Raw genomic sequence first — 23002 nt, 5'->3', positions numbered from 1 at the left:
AAATTTCTGTCACATCAAATGTTGAAAAATAGTCCACTATTAAACTTACTGCGTAAAAACCACAGTTGGTTGTGGACTAAAGAATGTGAAAATGATTTTCAGCAGATTAAGCAGGCACTGATTAACACAACTACCCTTAAATACCCAGATACGGAGTATGACTTCTGTTTAAGCACCGATGCTTGTTATCAGGGGCTTGGTGCATGTCTGTTTCAAATAATAAAAAAGGATGGTTAAGAAGAAGTCAATATAATCAGTTTTGCTAGTAGAACCCTCACAGAATGGGAAAGATCTTATTCCATAACCAAGTTAGAAGCCATAGGGGTAGTCTGGGCATTTCACAAATTTCAATATTACTTTTGGGGAAAACATACTAAAGTTTACTGTGATCATTAAGCTTTGTCCTTTCTTCTTATGTGTAAGCTGTTACATAAGAGAATAGTGAGGTGGTGCACTTATGTTCAAGAGTTTGATTTTGAAATAGTGTACATAAAAGGGGAACAGAATGTTTTGGCAGATGCACTATCACAGTTTCCCAAGGCCTCACCAATTTCTACAAATCAAAAGAACATACATCAGATTTCCAGGTACTTTTAATAAATGATGGAACTTTTAAACTATATGATATCAAAATGTGCAAAAACATGCAAAGCTTGCAGGAAGAAGACCCAAGATGGAGCAAGGTAATTAAAAATTTGCAGTCTAGAGCACATGAACATTTAAAGCAGCACTACATTATACATAATGGCGTCCATTTCCATAGATGAGATTGACGAATATGTGGACAGCTTAATTCAACACACGCATTGCACATGGGGACACTATGGCTTGCTAAAGTGTGCTGCCAAAATTTCTACATATTGTTATTTCCCTAATATGGTGTGACATAGAACAAGTTATCAGATGCTGTGCAGATTGTTAAAAAGTCAAGCTTCAGAATAGGACATGTCTTAAGGTACAACACCCAATAATACCAAAACAACCAAGGGATCTTGTATCCATTGACGCTGCCGGACCTGATCCCCAAGCCTGCGGAGGGGTCAAATACATCGTAGCCCTGTATGATGTCTAGTAGTTATCTCCGGCTATATACAGTCAAAACAATTCGGTCTGGACCAATTATAAGAGCGGATTCTGAAAGACTACATACCCCATGTTGGGAAACCCTGCGCAGTACCTACCGATAATGCATCCTATTTTACAAGTGACCAATGGAAATCATTTTTGAAATCACAAAACGTGTCATATTTTAGTACTCAAGTTCCACCCCGAAGTAAGTCCCATCAAACGATGTTTTCGTGAATTTAATAGATTTACCCCGACATATATGCCACAGAATCGAAAGAAATGGATATATATTTGGGTCCGTTTCAGCATTTAGGAAATCACTTACCGCACACATCAAAGGGTACACACTGGTCGAACTTCTGTTTGAAAAGGTGGGGCTAGACGAATGGGCAAAACTGATACCTAAATTAGGGCACAAAGATGTAGCCTTAGAAGAGAAAGTACGGCGAGCGCTAATAACATTGGAAGAGCAAGCTCAAATAAGGAAAGGAATTTACGATAGGAGATTGAAAAATGTAACAGAATTTCAGATTGGACAGGAGGTACTACTAAGAACTAATCCAAAATCATCGAAGTTAAAAGCATTGAATAAAAGATGGCAATTGTTATATGTTGGTCCATCATATCATTGTTGACAAGCCACATCCTGGGTGCTACTTGATAGGAAATATAAAAAATGGTAAAATAAAACGCATGTATCGACATAAAGATTTGCGCAAATTTATTAAATGAAAATTCAAGTATCATTTTTTCCCTATCTGTGGTATCAATAAAACCCATGAAGGTAAGAGGTTTGTCGCCCTTTGACGAATAAATCAACTGGCGCTCGGTTCCTCTCCAGCTAGGGGGTACAATACTCGTGTTTCTTGTACCATCTACCTCGTCTACTATCCTGTTTAGCCAATAAGGAATGTTTAATTTTCTTCTACTATCTAACATACAAAGAATGAGATGCAGCCTAGTGAATAGATATTTTCCTTATATTTTGATACTGTACTTTCCTAAGACTTAAATATCTATAGAAGCAAAGGAAACCTTTTGATATTCCTTGAGCAAACACAAAACATACAACAAGAACTAAAATAACTATACACAATACTGAACGAGTGAAAACCATTAGATGACGTAGTTATACTACATCAGGCGCAAAAACTTGAATAAGAGTGATGGAGTGTTGTGAGCTTTAAGCGAGAGTCATGAGCGCTGCGGTGTACTGAGACGCGTAGCTGCACTTAAAGTGGAGCGTGCATTAACAACTATATGTGAAGCGGCTAACAGCTGATTGTACGAGCAGACTATGCAAAATGTGAAGTTATGTTCAGTGTCCCCTTTAAGATATGCAAAGACACACTGCGCACCATGATGGAAACCATTTTAGAATTTAAGTGAATCGGCATCCACGGCGCACAGCCAACTGGACAAAACAGAAGCAATATGAAATGGAGTACCTGTCAGCTGACTCCTCTAACATAAATCAGTTACACAAACAAAATGAATACACACATTTATTCCCAAGTCAGAGACTATACTGTAAAGAGCACTAATTTTATGAGTATATCGTTAGGTTAAGCATACGAAGTTTTAAGAAAAGGAGCGCATCGGCGCAAGTAAACTATAAGGAGCGTAGAATATGCTAAATTTGTGAACTTAATGTAGGCTATTGAATGCACATAGTTAGAAATAAGTATGGATTCAAAGTAGAAGAGAATATACACAAGAAATGGCCTATACGAGTATATACAACAGGATTAAGACAAGTTTAAAAGAGAAGTAACAACATGTACACTTAAAAGAACGCGACTAGCACAGAACTTAAGAACCAAGCGACTTACATACAGCATGCACATAAGTGACGACGAGAAAGGTGGAATGAAATATACACACAGAAAAATGCGTGTGACAGAGACGTGAACTATAAATCATACAAGATTTAGTGAGAGGAGCAGTTGTGCACTTATAGAACTACACTTCTTTACAGACAACATTAGCAGTAGCGATCTTGACGTACAAGGAGAACATATACCCACAAATTTGCTCCTATAGAACTAACTTATGTTAATTGCTACTAATTACATCGTACCTTATACGAAAAGCATAAGCAGCAAAATGAAACTGTGAACACGAATCGTACAACGCACGGGAGATAAGCTAAGTAAATATGAAAACCAACCAATAGGCACACAATGTAATTACATGAACTTAAACCAAATAACTGAGGTTACATGAATTTAAACCAAATAACTGAGGTAAGTACTATATGTTTAAAAAGCAATATAGAGAAATAAATGAATTTCACTTCTGGATAATACTAGGAAATAGAGAGAGTGTGAAAGATTTTAGATTCAACTGGAGGTATTAATTAGTTAATCTACATTTTTGGTGATGTATCATACATGGAGTGAAACTAGGAAGAGAATGAAAGTGTATTATAGTAATATGAGTTTGTTTACATTTGTGGGAAGAAATAAATAGGACGGTGGTGCTAGTGTGAGAACCCCACAGGTAATACATGGGTATAAATGGAGATTTACGTGGAAGACTTTAAAGGAATATTTATATGGGTATACAGCGATGACTATGAAGATCAATATTACAGCGGTACCAAGGAAAGGGCCACGAAGGAGACGTAAGAAAGAATAGATTATATAGTTTTAAGTCTCAGAATGAATGATTGTGTGAGTGTGGAAAGCGAAGTATGATGCTACATGTACGGTAAGTAATTGTGAAAATGAACATCTCAAAGAAGTTATGAACAGTAAAGAAGGAACTGTGAAGTCAATAGTAACAAAGGTTCATGGTACATTTAACGTACACCACAGCACAGTAATTTGCTACACATACATCAGAATGTAAAACAACTTAGTATGACAGATTGAGCAACTACAAGGTGAACATAAATGAAAATATGGATATAATAGACGGAAACATTCCACGTGGGAAAAATATATCTAAAAACAAAAGCACTGGCAGTTCGATACACACACACAAACATAAACATACACACAAAATACAAGCTTTCGCAACCAACGGTTGCTTCGTCAGGAAAGAGGGAAGGAGAGGGAAAGATGAAAGGATGTGGGTTTCAAGGGAGAGGGTAAGGAGTCATTCCAATCCTGGGAGCGGCAAGACTTACCTTAGGGGGAAAAAAGGACAGGTATACACTCGCACACACACACATATCCATCCGCACGTACACAGACACAAGCAGACATTTGTAAAGGCAAAGAGTTTGGGCAGAGATGTCAGTCAAGGTGGAAGTACAGTGGCAAAGATGTTGTTGAAAGACAGGTGAGGTATGAGCGGCGGCAAATTGAAATTAGAAATTAGCGGAGATTGAGGCCTGGCGGATAATGAGAAGAGAGGATATGCTGAAGGGCAAGTTCCCATCTCTGGAGTTCTGACAGGTCGGTGTTAGTGGGAAGTATCCAGATAACCCGGACGGTGTAACACTGTGCCCAGATGTGCTGGCCACGCACCAAGGCACGTTTAGCCACAGGGTGATCCTCATTACCAACAAACACTGTCTGCCTGTGTCCATTCATGCGAATGGACAGTTTGTTGCTGGTCATTCCCACATAGAAAGCTTCACAGTGTAGGCAGGTCAGTTGGTAAATCACGTGGGTGCTTTCACAGGTGGCTCTGCCTTTGATCGTGTACACCTTCCGGGTTACAGGACTGGAGTAGGTGGTGGTGGGAGGGTGCATGGGCCAGGTTTTACACCGGGGGCGGTTACAAGGGTAGGAGCCAGAGGGTAGGGAAGGTGGTTTGGGGATTTCATAGGGATGAACTAAGAGGTTACGAAGGTTAGGTGGACGGCGGAAAGACACTCTTGGTGGAGTGGGGAGGATTTCATGAAGGATGGATCTCATTTCAGGGCAAGATTTGAGGAAGTCGTATCCCTGCTGGAGAGCCACATTCAGAGTCTGATCCAGTCCCAGAAAGTATCCTGTCACAAGTGGGGCACTTTTGGGGTTCTTCTGTGGGAGGTTCTGGGTTTGAGGAGATGAGGAAGTGGCTCTGGTTATTTGCTTCTGTACCAGGTCGGGAGGGTAGTTGCGGGATGTGAAAGCTGTTTTCAGGTTGTTGGTGTAATGGTTCAGGGATTCCGGACTGGAGCAGGTTCGTTTGCCACGAAGACCTAGGCTGTAGGGAAGGGACCGTTTGATGTGGAATGGGTGGCAGCTGTCATAATGGAGGTACTGTTGCCTGTTGGTGGGTTTGATGTGGATGGACGTGTGAAGCTGGCCATTGGACAGGTGGAGGTCGTCAAGGAAAGTGGCATGGGATTTGGAGTAGGACCAGGTGAATCCGATGGAACCAAAGGAGTTGAGGTTGGAGAGGAAATTCTGGAGTTGTTCTTCACTGTGAGTCCAGATCATGATAATGTCATCAATAAATCTGTACCAAACTTTGGGTTGGCAGGCCTGGGTAACCAAGAAGGCTTCCTCTAAGCAACCCATGAGTAGGTTGGCGTACGAAGGGGCCATCCTGGTACCCATGGCTGTTCCCTTTAATTGTTGGTATGTTGTATGTTGGTATGTGCGGATGGATGTGTGTGTGTGTGCGCGAGTGTATACCTGTCCTTTCTTCCCCCCTATGGTACGTATTTCCGCTCCCGGGATTGGAATGACTCCTTACCCTCTCCCTTAAAACCCACATCCTTTCGTCTTTCCCTCTCCTTCCCTCTTTCCTGATGAAGCAACCGTTGGTTGCGAAAGCTTTAATTTTGTGTGTATGTTTGTGTTTGTTTGTGTGTCTATCAACCTGCCAGCGCTTTCGTTTGGTATGTCACATCATCTTTGTTTTTAGATATATTTTTCCCATGTGGAATGTTTCCCTCTATTTAACTCATAATATGATGTCATATAGATACTATCCCCAGCTCTAGTTGTTTGTTAAGATTTTAATAGTTTGCTTGTCACACCTATATACAAAAACTACAATTGTTTTAGTTTAATGGAGTTAATGATGATCAGTTTTAAAAGTAACTACACAGTTTGATAATGCATTTTATACAGTCATGACCAAAAATATATTCGGAGACTGAAGAAGATAACACCAAAAATGACTGCAAATAATTTAAGACCTATAAGTACAGCTGGAGGTGCCATCCCTATCACATGAAGATACAGTAACAGCCTTTATCCCATGACCTATCAAAAGATGGATGTATGGAAAGAGAAGGAATGTGACCTTGGTGTTGGACACATGCACTGAGTGGCTTGCAGTGCACTCATGGATGTGGAGCAGATGAGGAATATTGTGACTAACACATCTCGTGATTTCATGTGCTTTCAACTCAAAATATAAATTGTAAGTGGATATTAAGGACTCAATCTGGGTAAGCCACAGAGCACTGTTTACACCAGACAGACAAATACGCACATAATAGCAGTGTGTTGGAAATGAATGTTGTGAAACTTTAATATAGGGCACTTTTCTTATTGTACACGAACAACTATAAAATCACTCGGGCCTTTTCAGCACCCAAGCTGACAGTCAGTCTTCACTACATGTTAAGGACTGAAATATGATACATACGAAGTGCTACTACCTCTGCTTTGACTGAGATTACAAATTACTTTACAGGTTGCACACATTTTAAGAGTTCCTTTTCCATGGATTGGCACTCTGAGAAAATTGTTGACTGTGAATCACACAATAATCTATTTCCAGAATATATATTTCATTTTGCACTAGTCTGAAACTTCATAACTAAAACTGTGTGCTGAATCAGGACTCTAGCATGGACCTTACCTTTTGCCTGCAATGCTCTTATCTGACTAAGCTACCCAGGCAGGTGACTGACGAGGTTCTAGTTTTGACTCCTGACCTGGCACACAGTTTTAGTCTCGCATGAAGTTTCGAAAACCTGCAAACCTGCCACACCACAAGGAGTTGCAGCCAGTTGGAGAGTGGCAGCTCTCCAGCCTCTGCAAATAGTCAGGTGCAGAGCTCAGCCTATGCGAACACATGGCCGACATTACCATCTCCCCCCCCCCCCCCCCCAAAGTCTGAATAACACCTATGATCTTCAGATGTGTAGACCTAGCCGACCCATACACCTTACACCCATAATCTGACCAGCGATGCTCAGGAGCCTGCAGGGAGCTTGAAGTTTGTCCATTCCTCCACCCTTACTAACTTCTGTTGCACTACCAGGTTACTACTGATGCTTCAGAGGAAGAGCAAAATATAGCAAAACTGGCCACAAATAAGGGACACAGTACCAGCTTCTTTACTGTGGTAGTTGTTGTTGTTATTGACGTCTGCAGAAATGATAGTGATACGCGACAAGGTTCCTCGAGTTAGTATCTGAAATATCACAGCAACAAAACGACTTCATAAAGACAAAAAGATATCAGCAGAAGCTCTTTTTTGGAGCTGTCTTGAGATACTTTGCATCTGAATGGTATCACAGGCTTCCTCAGAGAAGAGAGAGACACCTAAAAATGTTGCTTACTAAGCAACTCACTGAATTTAATCGAGACAAAACAACAGTTACTGTACACTTCTAAAGGTCTTTCCTACACAGTTGTATGCTCTTTACCTGATTTCAGATGAGTGAAAAAGATTTCTACCTATGATATGGATCACAAAATTGTGCTTTTCTCTATACTCAGTTGAACAATGAAGTAGTCTTTCTTTTGCTCCACCTGCGAAGTGCCCCAACATGGTGTAATGTAGTTTCTTCTGCCTAAATGTCAAGCCATGATCAGCAGACAATGCCAAATCCAGCTCACACATTGAGAGGGGATAGCTGTAAAGTTCTTTGGCACTATAGCCAAAGTCTTGACCAGTTCCTCAGTGACGGGTCTCTGTCAGAGAAAGACTGGCCTCTGGCTGTATTGCAGCCACTTTGGCAGAATGTTCTGCCAGTAATGTGCTGAGTGACAGATTTGTCTGTCGACTACAGTAACACATTTCATCGGGAACTATGCACCTCCCTCTTCAGCCAGAAATCTTCCCCATGGTCTACCATACTACTGTAGATTTTGTGGCACAGTTCGTACAATTCAGGAACCCTCTCAACACAAGCCTTCTTACACTCCTTAACGATATGGTATCATTTTGCCCATACTATTATAAACTCCACAAGAGCCTCAGCCACTCGACAGTATTTGAATTTGAACACAGCTGTAGACCTACTGCTGGCTGCAAGAGCACCACTTCTCACTATGCCAGATGACAGGTAGCCTTCACAATTGTCCTGAAGGCTCAGTGGCATTTGTATTAAGGCTGCAGGGGTCACATCTGTAACATAAGCCACACCTTTCATATTTAAAGTTCCCCACACTTGTCATTTGGACAGTTAAATCAAGAAACCCATTTACTGACACATACAACAATCCACTGTCATGCCTAACAGTGATGACTGAAATGTGCCAGACTTTACACCATTAGAGAACTAGTGACACTGAAGAAATCCTGTTTGTGCCAGGAGTAGCAGAGTTCCCTCAAGATGCTCACTGTTTCACACAACACAAATTAGGGGAGGGACAGCACTATGCTAAGCAGCAGCAACAGTCAGCATCACAAAAGTGATCACATGCCCCACTTCCACTGTGCCCTTATTACCTTGTTCAGCATGAGTGGGCAGCATGCCCAAAGCCTTGGGCAATGTGCAACTGTTGCAAAAAAACAAGGATATATTTGTCTGAGTGCACCTCTCAATCTCAGGCAACAGACATTAACATGGAGGCGAACAGTGTTTCTCTAGTGATGGTCACCCCAAACAAACTTCATATTGATGAATGTGTTATGGACACAAACGCAAGTAGACACGTGTGGCAGTGACCTTGTTAAATTCTCAAACTTGTGCGAATCTCAGATCATCAGTGTTGTTCCATCTCTTGTTGACTGATGCATTACAACAAACAACAAATACCCATACTGGGACAGTTTTCTAGTCCCATAGTGCATACAACAGTTGTTTGGTCTTCGACCTTTCTAGTGGTAGATGATACCGACACTGAAAATTTATTTTTGAATTCTCTATTTCAGATGAAGTGCATCTGGTATCAAACCAAATTCCATACCAAAAACTGGATGCACTATGCCTGTAACTTTCCCCACTGTTTTCAAATGGTTTAGGGTGTGCTACCAATTTCAAGGCTCACATCACAATGAAACTGATGGCATGCCTCCACTCTCTCTCTCTCTCTCTCTCTCTCTCTCTCTCTCTCTCTCTCTCTCTCTCTTCTTCTTCTTCTTCTTCTTCTTCTTCTTCTTCTTCTTCTTTTTTTTGTGCCCTCTCAATGCCCATTGCTTTACAGAAGCAAGTCAAAGTTGAACTCTATCGACTTATGTCCTTGAGTATTGTCATGCCCATCTCCTCCAGTGAATGGTCTACTCTGTTGGTAATCCTCGCAAAACTAATGCCAAACTCTGGCTTTGGGGCAATTTTAGGAAGTCTGTAAATTCACAGTCAATTAATAATACCTATCTCTTACCCCAGCTGGATGAACTCTTAGCTCGACTTCTGGAGAGTGATATTTTTACAAAATTGACTTTTCTGAAGCCTACCTGTAACTGAAGGCTTCAGAAAAGTCAATTTTGTAAAAATATCGCCCTCCAGAAGCCGAGCTAAGATCTGAAGACTACCTGTAACTGATGAGGAGGTATTGAATAGAATTGGGGAGAAGAGGAGTTTATGGCACAACTTGACAAGAAGGGACCGGTTGGTAGGACATATTCTGAGGCATCAAGGGATCACAAATTTAGCATTGGAGGGCAGCGTGGAGGGTAAAAATCGTAGAGGGAGACCAAGAGATGAATACACAAAGCAGATTCAGAAGGATGTAGGTTGCAGTAAGTACTGGGAGATGATGAAGCTTGCACAGGATAGGGTAGCATGGAGAGCTGCATCAAACCAGTCTCAGGACTGAAGACCACAACAACAACAACCTGTAACTGCCTCTGGATGATGATTCCATGCATAACCTCATATTCAATACCCCATTTGGGTTACACCAATACCAACGTCTGCCGTTCAACGGAACTAGCACCCCTGCTATTTTACAATGATTTCTGGAGCAACTCCGGCTTCCGTGGCAGGATGCATTGACTACCTGAATGATATTGTAGTCTCCAGTTTCTCTACAGATGAACATTTGCAGAACCTTCATGCCTTGTTCAGGTGCTGCAGGCTTCAAATGTAGACAAATAGCAATTTTTTGACCCCTCTATTATTTACATCAGTTTCGAAGGCTCGTGTTGACATCAAGCCTGTATACCAGCATGTCAATGCTATTACATCTTGGCAGCATCCTACCAATATCGAAGAGTTTCGGGCTTTTCTCAGAAAGATGGAGTACTACCAAAAATTTTTACCTGATGCAGCCACAGTAGCTTGCCCCCTTCAACTTCTGGTTCCTCTATTCCATCCTTCAGCATCTCTTCCAGACAATGTGGCCCATCCCCTGCAAAGCTGGGTTCTGCTTTTGTTGGACTATAACTATGAGATTCACTTTCACCACATAGGACAACACGCTAATGCAGATGCTCATTATCAGTTGCCATTTGGGCCCAATCCTGCATTTCATCAGGATGAACTGTTGTGTGTCCATTTAGACATCGAAGGCCAAAACACTATTGATGGTTTTCCCATTACTAGCTCTCTAATTCCAGTGGCTGTTGTGGCCAATCCTGTCTTGCATCAGGTTGTGCACTTTGTCCACCACATCTGGATGGATAAACCACTGGGCCAAGCATTGTATACTTTGCATAATAATTATGCTCCCCACCCTGACTTCCAGTTCTTGGTTTGTTACTGTGGGCTACGCAACAGTTGGCTCCCAGGGTTGTGATCCCATCCATGTTGCAGTGGGACATCATGCACCACCTGGACCATTGGGATGTTTTTCGTATGAAACTGGTGGCCCACAGACACGTTTTGGCTGGGTATTGACAATGAAATCATGCATGTTGTGTCAGCATGCTCACAGTGCGCCTCCCATCAGGTGGTATCATGGGCCTCTCTTTCCGCTTGCCCCCTCGGATCCTGCACTGTCTTTGTTCTGGGTGCCACCACAGCTGGGCAGAGTCACATTAGCACCAGGCCACCTCCATTTCCGCGGCCCCTGTTGCCACTGCTTCTGTCTTCTCTGCTGCCTTCGTCGCAGAGTGCCTGACCGGATGAGGATATGGATATGACGACGTCATCAACAGTACTCCCTTACGGTCTCTCACGAGGGAGTGGGTGTCACACCTGCGCCATTTCAGACCATCTTCTCCTGCAACGGTACAACACCTGCTCCAGCAGTCGTCCCCTTCTGATGAAGACCTGGACATCTGCACAGTCAACAGCTTTCCCCGAAGGGGTGAGGAGAGCTGTACCGTATTTACTCGAATCTAAGCCGCACCTGAAAAATGAGACTCGAAATAAAGGAAAAAAATATTTCCCGAATCTAAGCCGCACCTGAAATTTGAGACTCGAAATTCAAGCGGAGAGTAAAGTTTTAGGCCGCACCTCCAAATCGAAACAAAGTTGGTCCATTGTAATATGAGACAATTTAGGTCGAATGAATGATGATACAGCTACAGTAGTTTGGTTCGAGTCGTAAGCTTAACAGTTAAGCTTTACCAGGTAGCCATTGCTATGCGTCTGGCGCTCTGTCCGTATTTATACGGGTACCCTTCCTTTTTCACGTGCTTCGTCTGGTTTGAATCGATTGCTTATTTTGCTTTGATCTGATAAGTGCCGTTTTCTCTGTTATAGGTGTTTACGTCACTCTAAGCTGAAAATGCATCACTGTACTGTGTCGTGCATTGTTTGTCGCATTCTGATAGTGCGTGTTTACGGCCTGTCGCCGCTCGCGGAATGGCTTGCTTTTGTGCGCGCTACTGCCGCTTACAACTAAAAAGAGGCGAATAGTCTCATTAGCGAAGCAATGTCAAGAGACTGCTATTTGTTGTTACTTACACTGCTGCTTTCTTTGAGAATGATCAACAAGAACCAAATAATAGGCTGCATACGATAGAACATGTTCTGAACGAGAGTTAGGCAAAAATTTTTCTCGGTTGAAAATCTTTGCAGCCGCTTCTTTAGTACAGCAAATTCTGCACAGAAATTAAAGTCATCTTAGATTTAAAAATCTAGTCAGTTACCGTGCTTCATTTCTGACTGTATCACTATTAGGCATAAGAATAATACGAATATAAACATGACACGATAAGTATATTCTTCCGCGTTTGCTGTTGTCTCACTCTAGTTTCGTAGTTTATTAGGCAGACATGATTTAAATGAGATAGCAACTAACACGGAAGAATACATGGCAAAATGTTTATATTCGTATTATTCTTATGGTGAATGGCGAAGAGAATACTGCTTGCGATTCACATTTCATCAGGTTACTATTAGCAACCATCTCTTATCACAGGTAGGAAAAAATTCAGAACGTAGAATTGGCCATATTGAAAAACATCCCAAACAGTCTTGCCAGTCGGATTTTCGTAGTACATTGAAATTCGAAGATGAACAATATGGAATTTGTATTTACTTCGTTCGATAATGTATGAAAATGCAGTGGTCGAAACTCGAGGCGGAGAAAAAAAAGCTCGTCTTCCACCTTTTTTTCTTTAATTTATTTACCGACGCAGAGGTTTTGGCGCCAGTACTTATCTTTGTGCCTACAAAGCATGCCTGTGTAGCGCTACATATATTCGACGGCAGAAGTTAGTTGTGGCAGCACCTACCAACATTTTTCAGAACTTCCGCTTGCTTTGCACTCGATTCTAAGCCGCAGGCAGTTTTTTGGATTACAAAAACCGGAAAAAAAGTGTGGCTTTGATTCGAGTAAATACGGTAATCCTATACAGTAAGACTGCATATTTAAACAGCCTGTGCCTGCACGGCTGGCCTACAGAAACTGCCACTCCTATGTTTTGGTGACTAACAAATCTTCACTATTAAACTGTATGTTCATGTAACCCATGACTTTGTGTGCTTGTTCTTATTACAACAGCCTTCTGTGGTTGGAATTCTAATATTGTGCTGGTGCAACATTATAAGACACCTCTTGTCAATTAATCACATGTTTTTTTCATACTTGCACAATTCTTTTGTGGTCAGAAAGTTCCATCATGAAACCCACAATATTTTTAAGCTTCTTCATTACAGGGAACATTTTGAGAGACTTCTTTTTTTCCCATAAGTTACTGCTGTTTTGAAGTTCCACAGCCAAAATGATATTGTCTCACAAATTAATGGGCAGTCAAGATTAAAGAGATGCCTATCAGCAGCACACCCACCTGTAATTTCCTTGTAAAATGTTTGTCAAATACTGCGCAATTTGCAATCACCTGCTAACTGCAGTTTTCAGGTAGCAGTCAGATTCTCACCTTTTGATCATTACTACTTCTCAATGCTTGTTTAGAAGAAAAAAAAAGCTAAGTAAAATGGCAACAGGCTATTGCAGCCAGACACACACCAAGTGATCATAAGAGGTATTCTGGACAGAAAAAACTGCAAATAATTCAGGACTGATTTCTCCATAAAACAAATAAATGGAAGTTAGAGCAACAAATTACATTAGGATTTCCCTCTTACTGTTGTATAGTTACAGTCGTATACTTTTTTTAAAAGATATTCCACAAAACAAAAAAATCACCTGGAATTCCACATGTAAATTTAACTTTAATAATGAAATTACATTCATTTTTTAAAATAATATTGTACTTATTAATTTGTAACATAATAACATGAACTATATCTATGTAAGCATACACAAAAACCAATGGAGCAACTAACCTTTCTCATCTTTCACAGCAATCCTTTCTGTTACAAGTGCCTCTGCAACAGAAGAGCCATTGTTTTCCAATGTAACTGAATATTTGTGATCCTCTTGCTCGTGGAACGTACAAGCTTGTTTCTCCGAGAAGAACTTTCCAACTTCTACTGGGCTGACTTTCCATTCAGAATTTGGAGGCTTCACACCTTTTAAACAACATTGCAAGGCGTAAACTGGATAAGAAAGGTACTTTTTCTCCAAGGGCCAAATGTCTGAAGCATCTGCAATATCACAGTTGCCAAAATCAACATATTGTACAACTACTGCATTCCCTTTAAGTTCTTTCACAATAGCTCTGTACAGAACTTTGTCACTTTTAAATCTCGCAATGACTGGAGTATCTGCAACAATGTTTATCTTCCGACGTTTTTTCTTGCGATAATCAGTCTGAATTGATTCCATCATATTTTTTAATTCGGTCTGTAAGGAAATTAGCTGACAATAAAAGTTTTCTGGGTCAACAAACCATGACACTATAATATCATGCTTGGTGCCAACCAAAGTATTCTGCAATTGATATTTGTCTCCAAAAGTAGCACAAATGCTGTCCACATTATCACCAATTCCTGAAGAAACACTTGCCCCAGCCTCAATTTTCTCCAGTTCAGATGGATCAGCACCAAAATCTTCATTGATTGATTTACTAGTATCTGCAGCTTCTCTTAAAATAACCTCATACACATCTGATTTCCTTTTGACAAATTTTGTGTTGATTTCTTTCCCATCAGTAGCCTCTTTGAAACGCAAAATTTCTTCTTCAGACCACGAATCTCCAGAAGGCTTTGCACAGAGCAAAACACATTTTATTGCCTGTGCTGGCAGAATTTCAAACTCCTTTTCCAATATTTTCAGGCCTGAATGTGGGATTTCATCACTGTTACCGTAGTCTACAAACCGACATAAGACAGTGTCAGTGTAAACGGCTTCAATCACAGCACGATTCCATGAGCCATCCAAAGAATAAAGTGCTGCACATGCAATACCTTCCTTGATATTGTCTAGTGGAGTACCACCACCATCACCATACTTCATTGCAATCTGCTCCATCATTGAATTAAGTTTCGAATCATCAGTCATCTGCAACATCATATTACAATCTTGATATTTCAATATCTGTGCAAGACATCATAAATGAACAATTTCAGTACAATTAATACATACTAGCTAATTCACTTTGGACTTTATTTTAATACACTGAAGAGCCAAAGAAACTTGTACACCTGCCTAATATCATGTAGGGGGCCCGCGAGCACACAGAAGCGCCGCAACACAAAGTGGCATGGACTTGACTAATATCACATTCAGTGCTGGAGGGAGCTGACACCACGAATTCTGTAGGGCTGTCCATAAATCTGTAAGAGTACAAGGTGGTGGGGATCTCTTCTGAATAGCACATTGCATGGCATCCCAGATATGCTCACTAATGTTCATGTATGGGGAGTCTGGTGGCCAGTGGAAGTGTTTCAACTCAGATGAATGTTCCTGGCGCCACTCGGAGCAATTCTGGACATGTGATGTGTCGCATGGTCCTGCTGGAATTACCCAAGTCCATCGGAATGAACACTCGACATGAACGGATGCAAATGATCAGACAGGACCCTTATGTATGTGTCACCTGTCAGAGTCGTATCTAGACGTATCAGGGGTCCTGTATCACTCCAACTGCACACACCCCACACCATTACAAAGCCTCCACCAGCTTTAACAGTCCCCTGCTGACACACAGGGTCCATGGATTTATGACATTTTCTCCATATCCCTGCATGTCCACCCACTCGATACAATTTGAAACAAGACTCATCTGACCAGGCAACATGTTTCTAGTTATCAACAGTCCAATGTCGGTGTTGACGGACCCAGGCGAGGCACAGAGCATTGTGTCAAGCAGTCATAAAGGGTACACGAGTGGACCTTCGGCTCCCAAAGCCCATACTGATGATGTTTTGTTGAATGGTTCACATGCTGACACTTGTTGATGGTCCAGCACTGAACTCTGCAGAAATCTGTGGAAGTGTTGTACTTCTGTCATGTGGTGATCCTCTTCAATCGTCGTTGGTCCCATTCTTGCAGGATCTTTTTCCAGCCGCAGCGATGACTGAGATTTGGCGCTTTACTGGATTCCTGATATTCACCGTGCACTCGTGAAATGGTTGTATGGTAAAATGCCCTTTTTCTTGCTACCTTGGAGATGCTGTGCCCCATCGCTTTTGATAAACTGCCATTGTAGCAGTAGTAATTGATCTAACAATTGCGTCACACACTTCTTGTCTTACATAAGCGTTACCGATCGCAGTGCCGTATTCTGCCTGCTTACATATATCTGTATTTGAATACGCATGCCTATACCAGTTTCTCTGGCACTTCAGTGTAATATGAGGATGGTTTGAAAAGTTCTCGGAATCACCACGAGAAGTCAGCACTAGCGCAACAAGTTGTTCACGTGAGATTCATTGGAATGTTGCCTGTAAACACATGCCATGTCAGTGCTCTTGGAAGAGAGCTGTGGCGGTGACATGGCTCTGTTGTTGATCCTGCTTAGTGATTTGTGAAGGGGGGGGGGGGGGGGGGGGGGGAAGAAGATTCGAGGTGTCATTAAGTACTATGTAAATAAAGGTATGAAAACAAAGGACATTCATGCCTATTTCCACAATACACTGGAGGACTCAGCTCCTTCCTAGTCAATTGTTGCCAAGTGGACAAATGAATTTAAATTTGGTCGGGAGGGCTTAGACGATGATCCGCACAGTGGTCGGCCAAGATGTGTCACTACTCCAGAAATCATTGCAAATGTACACAAAATGGTCATGGAAGATCGCCGATTGAAAGTGCGTGAAACTGCTCACGCTTGCCAGATGTCATCTGAACGGAAACATCACATTTTAACTGACAAATTAGAAATGAAAAAATTATCTGCAAGATGGGTGCTACGAATCCTGATGCTAGATCCGAAACGTATGTGAATGGGCATATCGGAACAGTGTTTGGCCCATTTTAGGAGAAATGAACAAGATATTTTGCACTGATTTGTGACCACAGATGAAACTTGGGGGCCCTACTATACCCCAGAGACAAAACAACAGTCAAAGCAATGGAAACGTGTTGATTCTCCGCCACCAAAGAAAGCAAAGACAATTCCTTTGGCGGGAAAGGTCATGGCATCAGTGTTCTGAGATGCGAAGGGGATTCTGTTCGTAGATTATCTCCCCCCTGAGCAAACAATTACTGGAGAATATTATTCTAGCCTCCTGCAGAAATTGCAACAAAAGATACGGGAAAAAAGGCCAGGTTTAGCAAAGAAGAAAGTCACCTTCTTCCATTAGGACAATGCGCACCCACACACATGCCATCGCCATGGCAAAATTACACACACTAAGGTATGAATTGTTGCCATGCCCATCTTATTCACCTGATATGGCTGTCAGACTGCCATTTCTTCCAAAAACTGAAAATGTTTCTTGGTGGACAAAGATTAACTTCAAACAAAGAATTGATAGCTGGAGTTGACAACTATTTTGCAGGCCTGGAGGAAACTCATTTTCGAGATGGGATCAAGGCACTGGAACATCGTTGGACCAAGCGCATTAATCTACAAGGAGATTACATTGAAAAATAATAAAAGTTTCAGTGATGTGAAGTACTTTTTTCTATTCCGTTCTGAAAACTCTTCAAACCACCCTCATACCAGCACTATGCACACAAATCTGCTGTAGCGGAGATTCTGAAATGCTATCCTGACAAAAATGTAGAAACAAATTTCTTGGAACAAATAATTTAGCCATTAAAAAAATTCATATAACAAATTGTGTGATGGTAAATTTAACACAAGTCACATTAGCAATGACCTATGCTGCTATGGCAATAAAAGAAAAATTTAACACCAACCAAAATTTACACATATTTACCTGGAGGCAGAATTCACTTGGATTTACAACATAGATGAGCTGCATTGTGTGCACAGTGTTTAGCTGAACATCTATATGAGGGATTGTTTTAACTGATGGTTCAGTTTCAGTGTCATTCCATAAGTCTCCCTGAAAAAGAGCAACCATATAAAAACTGGGAATAACTGTTAGTTATTTGTTCCATAGATCACATTCACAATAAACATTTTGACATGGAACATGCCTTCAGAAAAAGAAGCAAAACGATGAAAATTTCTCATGGTGTACAAGGAGTTGTGGAGAAACATTTGATCTAGATTTCAAAATGCATTTGACAGCTTATTTTCATGGATAGCTTGTCAAAGATTTTTATAGCTGTATACAGGGTGTCCCAGGATAAATCGTCAATATTGAGGGATATGGCCGGAACAATCACGCGAGCGAAAAAGTCTAGTAAACATGAGATATAAAATGCACACTTTAAGAGCTATGAGCACTGGTTCAATAAAAGACACATGTTTAATAGCACCAAAGATAAACAAGTGCTAATAGCTCCTAAAGTATGCACTTTGGAGGCCATGTTTGGTGGACATTTTTTCTTGGTTTGGTTCATAATACCACCTCTCAAAACATGGGAAGCAAATAGCTTGCAGTAGAAGAGATTTGTTTCACATTATCGAAGATGAAGAAGTGCCACAACTCTAAGTTATGCATTTTACAGCCCATGTTTACTGTCATATCACTGAATATCAACAATTCCTCCTGAGACACCTTGTACGAGTATTTCACTCCTTTCCCTGCCAAAGTTAGATTCAATAAAAGATACTGTAGATCATTTTTCATTCTAGTGTTGTCAGGGTTGCCACAAGTTTCTCCAAGTGAAATTCCCTGATGTTTCCAGGCAAGTTTTAGCATTTTTCCCTGACAAATTTTGAGGTCTCAAGGATAAGTAAAGACATAAGTTGACAAAAAATATAAGGACTTCTGTATTTCTAAACATGTGAGCAAAAATCTCAAGTGTTAACATCAACACTTGTGCAATGAACTGCTTTTAGATGGAGAAAGCAAACCAAATGGAATATATGTTTCATTAAGACCACTGATGTTATTTCTTTTCAATAAAGCGAAACACATTTGGTGACAAAAATAAACGTTTTGTTGGAGTCACAAGGCAGATTTAAAATACCTTCACTGCTTTCAGAAATAATCTCACAAAAAAAGTAAGCCTCTTGAAAGAAATGTATAAGGTGGGGAAGAGTTGTGTAAACCAACACTGTAGGTGACCACGAGTAAAATGTTGGTTCTACTATGTTTGTTATTGTCGGTTATTACCCATCATGTTATGTCTATTATTCTACAGGTATTGCGTGATTTTTCTTCTAAGAAATACATGAATACATAGCATACAAACTGCCAGCGACTGCCACAATTTTCTTCTTCTTATCGTCCATACTTCCTAATATATAAACTACTTTTGAAGTGCTACAATGTACTAGAATAAATAATATGTCTATAAAATGTCACACTTTGTAAAGTGCACTTCGCCCGTGGTCTCTGGCCTGCCGAGGAGCACCACAGTCCTGGGTCCATGGACAAACTATAAAAACCCGCTGCTTTACGACACACACACACACAGACAGACCCAGCCTGCAGGCAGATCAATAAGACTAGATCCGACAGGCAGGGCCTGCACATTAGTGGGAAACTATAGGCTTCAGATTGGCAGGAACAATCCGTTAAGAGATACCCAAGAAATGGCCTGTGGTTTTGGCCCATCATGGAGATCCACTTGTGTGACCAGCTATTCACACGTCACAGACACCATGTGGATGAAATGAGACCATGGTGATCACTCGGGAGACAGATAACTTATGCAAATACTGTGAGAATCAATACTAATGAGGATAGGTAATACCTCATCGTAAAGATGATCGCTGAGCCACAGACAGGCACATAGAGAAGACAATCACACTCTCACAACTAAATTTTTGGTCATAGCCTTTGTCATAAAAAGAGACTGCACACACACACACACACACACACACACACACACACACAATCACCCAGACACAACTAATGAATGGACACATTACCGTTGTCTCTGAACAATGCGTCGACAAGCTCTGAGAGTCACATCCACTCCTCACCCTGCCCATCATCTGTAGCTGTTAGGCTAGCAGCAAGTAGTGGTGGCAGCACTGACTGCAAGCTGAGGGGAGGTGTAGGAAGGGGAGAAGAGGTAAGAAAGAGTGTCGGGAAGTGGCCCACATACTCAGCTGCACCTAGCCAGCGACAAAGCATGACATCTCAGTAAACAAACAATTTCATGCTACTGAGACAAAAACGAGATTTTCCCAGGCTTTTTTTTTTTTTTTTTACAAATTTCCCTGTTATTCCCTGATTTCCTGAACTTGTGGCAACCCTGGTTGTTCTTGTGAATATCTCTGGTACTCTCACAACAAAACAACATGCTATCAGATTTACATATTTTTTATAGTTATGGGGAGGTGTTGAGGTTCTGGAGCAATGTGAATACGGTGTCCTCAGCAAAATTACCCTCCCTTCTTTGTTCAGAAACAGGTCTCCTGTGCCTTAGCTCTCCAGTCCTCTACCACCTCCCACATACTGATTGTCCAACCACAAAGGAACACTCCTCTAACGACACAGTACCACCCAAGACTGAGCAACTGAATGACATTCTCTGACAGCGATCAACTAACTTTTGTCATGTCCTGAAATGAAAAATATCCCACCCACTATGATCCCATCCCCCCCATAGTGGTATTCTGCCAACCACAGAACCTATGCAATATCCTTGTCCATTCCTACTCCACCTCTGCTGACAACCCATTGCCTTGTGGCTCATATCCTTGCAACAGACCAGTCCCAAACATCTTCCCACCACCACCAACTATAGTCCTGTCACAGTCATCTCCCATCCCATCAAAGGCAGGGCTACCTGTCAGGATAGCCATGTGATCAACAAACTAATCTGCAACCACTGTGCCGCTTTCCACACGGCATGACAACTAACCAGCTGTCTGTCCACACAAATGGCCACCATCAAACTGTGGCCAAGAGTCAGCTGGGTCATCCAGCTGCCCAACACAATGTGCTTCAATTCAATGACTGCTTCACAGAATACACCATTTGGATTCTTTCTACCAACACCAGCTTTTCTGAAATGTGTATCCCTACAACTACCCTTCTTTCCCACAACAGCCCTGTCCTTAACCTTTGCTGCTCCCAGACCTCCACCTACCTATTCCCTTCCCTTCCCTACTCCCACTCCCACTCCCACTCCAGCACTATCCACCCCACCCCACCCCACCTCCCTCGAAGCACAGTTTCCCAACTATGCATCTCATCTCACAGGCCTATCCTGTCCCAACTAGGGCAAACAGCTCTCCTGTTTTTCCTGGGATCCCCTGTATTACAGCTACTTTTCTTCAATCCTCTTGGCTCCCTTACTGAACGCCTATTTCTCCTGTATGTTTTGTCTCTGATCACTGTAATACACATTAATCCTGAGAAGTACTATCGATAGTTAAAAAGCGCTGACCATCAAATCTCGAAATATTTTCCTATAATAATTGATACTATTGTCTATACAGTCTTTTTTTTGTTCATGCTTGTAGGAAAGAAGACCGTTGGCTCAAGGCAATGGGAGGAGTGGAGAAAAAATGACATAGCCTAGGTGTCCAGAGTGGTCATGAGAGAGAGAATGTTTACTTGTTTCTCTGTCAGTACTGCAGCCAACAGGTGCACTCGCCTCGTACCAATCAGCAGCTGTGGTATTAAAGCATGGAAGTATCAAGGACTCTTAAAATCGGATACTACAGATATTCAGGTTTAAACACTCTTGTTACACTATTTGTTTCTCAACTTGCACACACAATCACTCACATAGGTAATGCCCCCTAAAACCAACATTCTTGTATAGTCATCCACAATCAGAACAAAAAAGAAGTGAAGGCATCTTATAATTTACTCAATATTTTGGTAATGGATGCAAGGACATTAAGAACATTGCAGGTGAGCTAGCAATTATTTTCATACTGTCAAATATAATGTCAACTACAGAATTATGGATTGTTGAAATAAATTATTGAAGGATGTTTTCCACGAGTTTAATCTGGCTAAGGTGATAGCACGTGGTCAAACTAGACAAGAAGCAGTCAAGAAGAAGATTTTGGCTCCGAAAAGTGTTCAGATCAATGTCTTGAAAGATCCAGCTAAATCAAGTAACTTTTTATCTGCTGCAGCCGATGCCTCCAATCACAAAATGAGAAAGACCTTCCCTCTAGTTGTACGGTATTTTGATCCTGAAAAGGTAATAAGAAATAAGTTAATAAACTTCACTGAAGAGGCTAATGAGAGAGCTACTGGTGTTCACGGTCTGATCAAGACTTCATTGAATTTTATTAATTTAGATGTAATCAATCTCACTGTACACTGCGCAGATAATGCAAATGTAAATTATTGGAAGATAATTCTGTGTTTAAACTGCTTCAAGAAGACAACAAGCATTCAGTGACACCAAATGCTTATATCACACTGCATAATTCAATTGAAATGCATGTGATACATTAGATGTCAATATAAAAATACTTGTCTTGAAAATATATTAACCTTTGTCTGTATTACCCAATCCTAGAAAATACTATGTAGTACCACAGATGAAATTTATTGTGATTAAATCTCCCTTAGGCTTCCCTTAAAATCATGGTCAGATGTTGGTCACCTCCCTTAAAACTACCATCAAATGTCGGTCGCCTTAGCCCCACCAAGTCACACTCTCACATGCTGCACAACCCCCCGCCCCCACTCCTAACCTGCTATTACTCCCCCTCATGGCTCTATGTCACCTCCTTACCACTACCATCCACCCTGGATTGCTGCTCCAGTGAGTGTGTGTTTCCAAAGAAGGCCTTTTGGCCAAAAGCTTAAATGTTTAATGGTGTTTGCTTTTGCCTAATGGGCTTTTTCCCGGTCCGCAACCCCTGTGTTTTCCTCTGTTACTATTCTCTAATGTACACTTTACTAAGTGTCCATACTTTCATTTCTCTCCCTGTATTTTACTGTCGCCTTCCAAACCACACATTCTCTGGCTTCTGAGCCAAATTGTATCAATGGTCTCATCCATGTACAACATGTGACTGTGAGCATGCAGAATGTTCCAGCATCCCATGTCCCACATTTTTCTGCCAATACAAATGCTCCTAGTCCTCCAAATTGATTGCACTTCCTCCCCAACCTTTA

General features: G+C 41.3%; 1 protein-coding gene across 1 annotated transcript in view; it reads right to left on the bottom strand.

Annotated features, from left to right (window-relative positions):
• LOC126175036 (uncharacterized) overlaps positions 1-23002 on the bottom strand; it is a 215493-nt gene that overhangs the window by 118656 nt on the left and 73835 nt on the right. The window contains exons 6-7 of the mRNA XM_049921538.1: positions 17762-17890; positions 13820-14936 (exon numbers count right to left, since the gene is read on the bottom strand). Coding sequence (XP_049777495.1) covers positions 13820-14936; positions 17762-17890 — 1246 coding nt within the window. The remainder of the gene's footprint in view (positions 1-13819; positions 14937-17761; positions 17891-23002) is intronic.

This window comes from Schistocerca cancellata, chromosome 3 (assembly GCF_023864275.1).
Source record: "Schistocerca cancellata isolate TAMUIC-IGC-003103 chromosome 3, iqSchCanc2.1, whole genome shotgun sequence".
Taxonomy (NCBI): domain Eukaryota; kingdom Metazoa; phylum Arthropoda; class Insecta; order Orthoptera; family Acrididae; genus Schistocerca; species Schistocerca cancellata.
The sequence above is the reverse complement of the archived record's forward strand: the minus strand, read 5'-3'. Positions and strand labels throughout refer to the sequence as shown.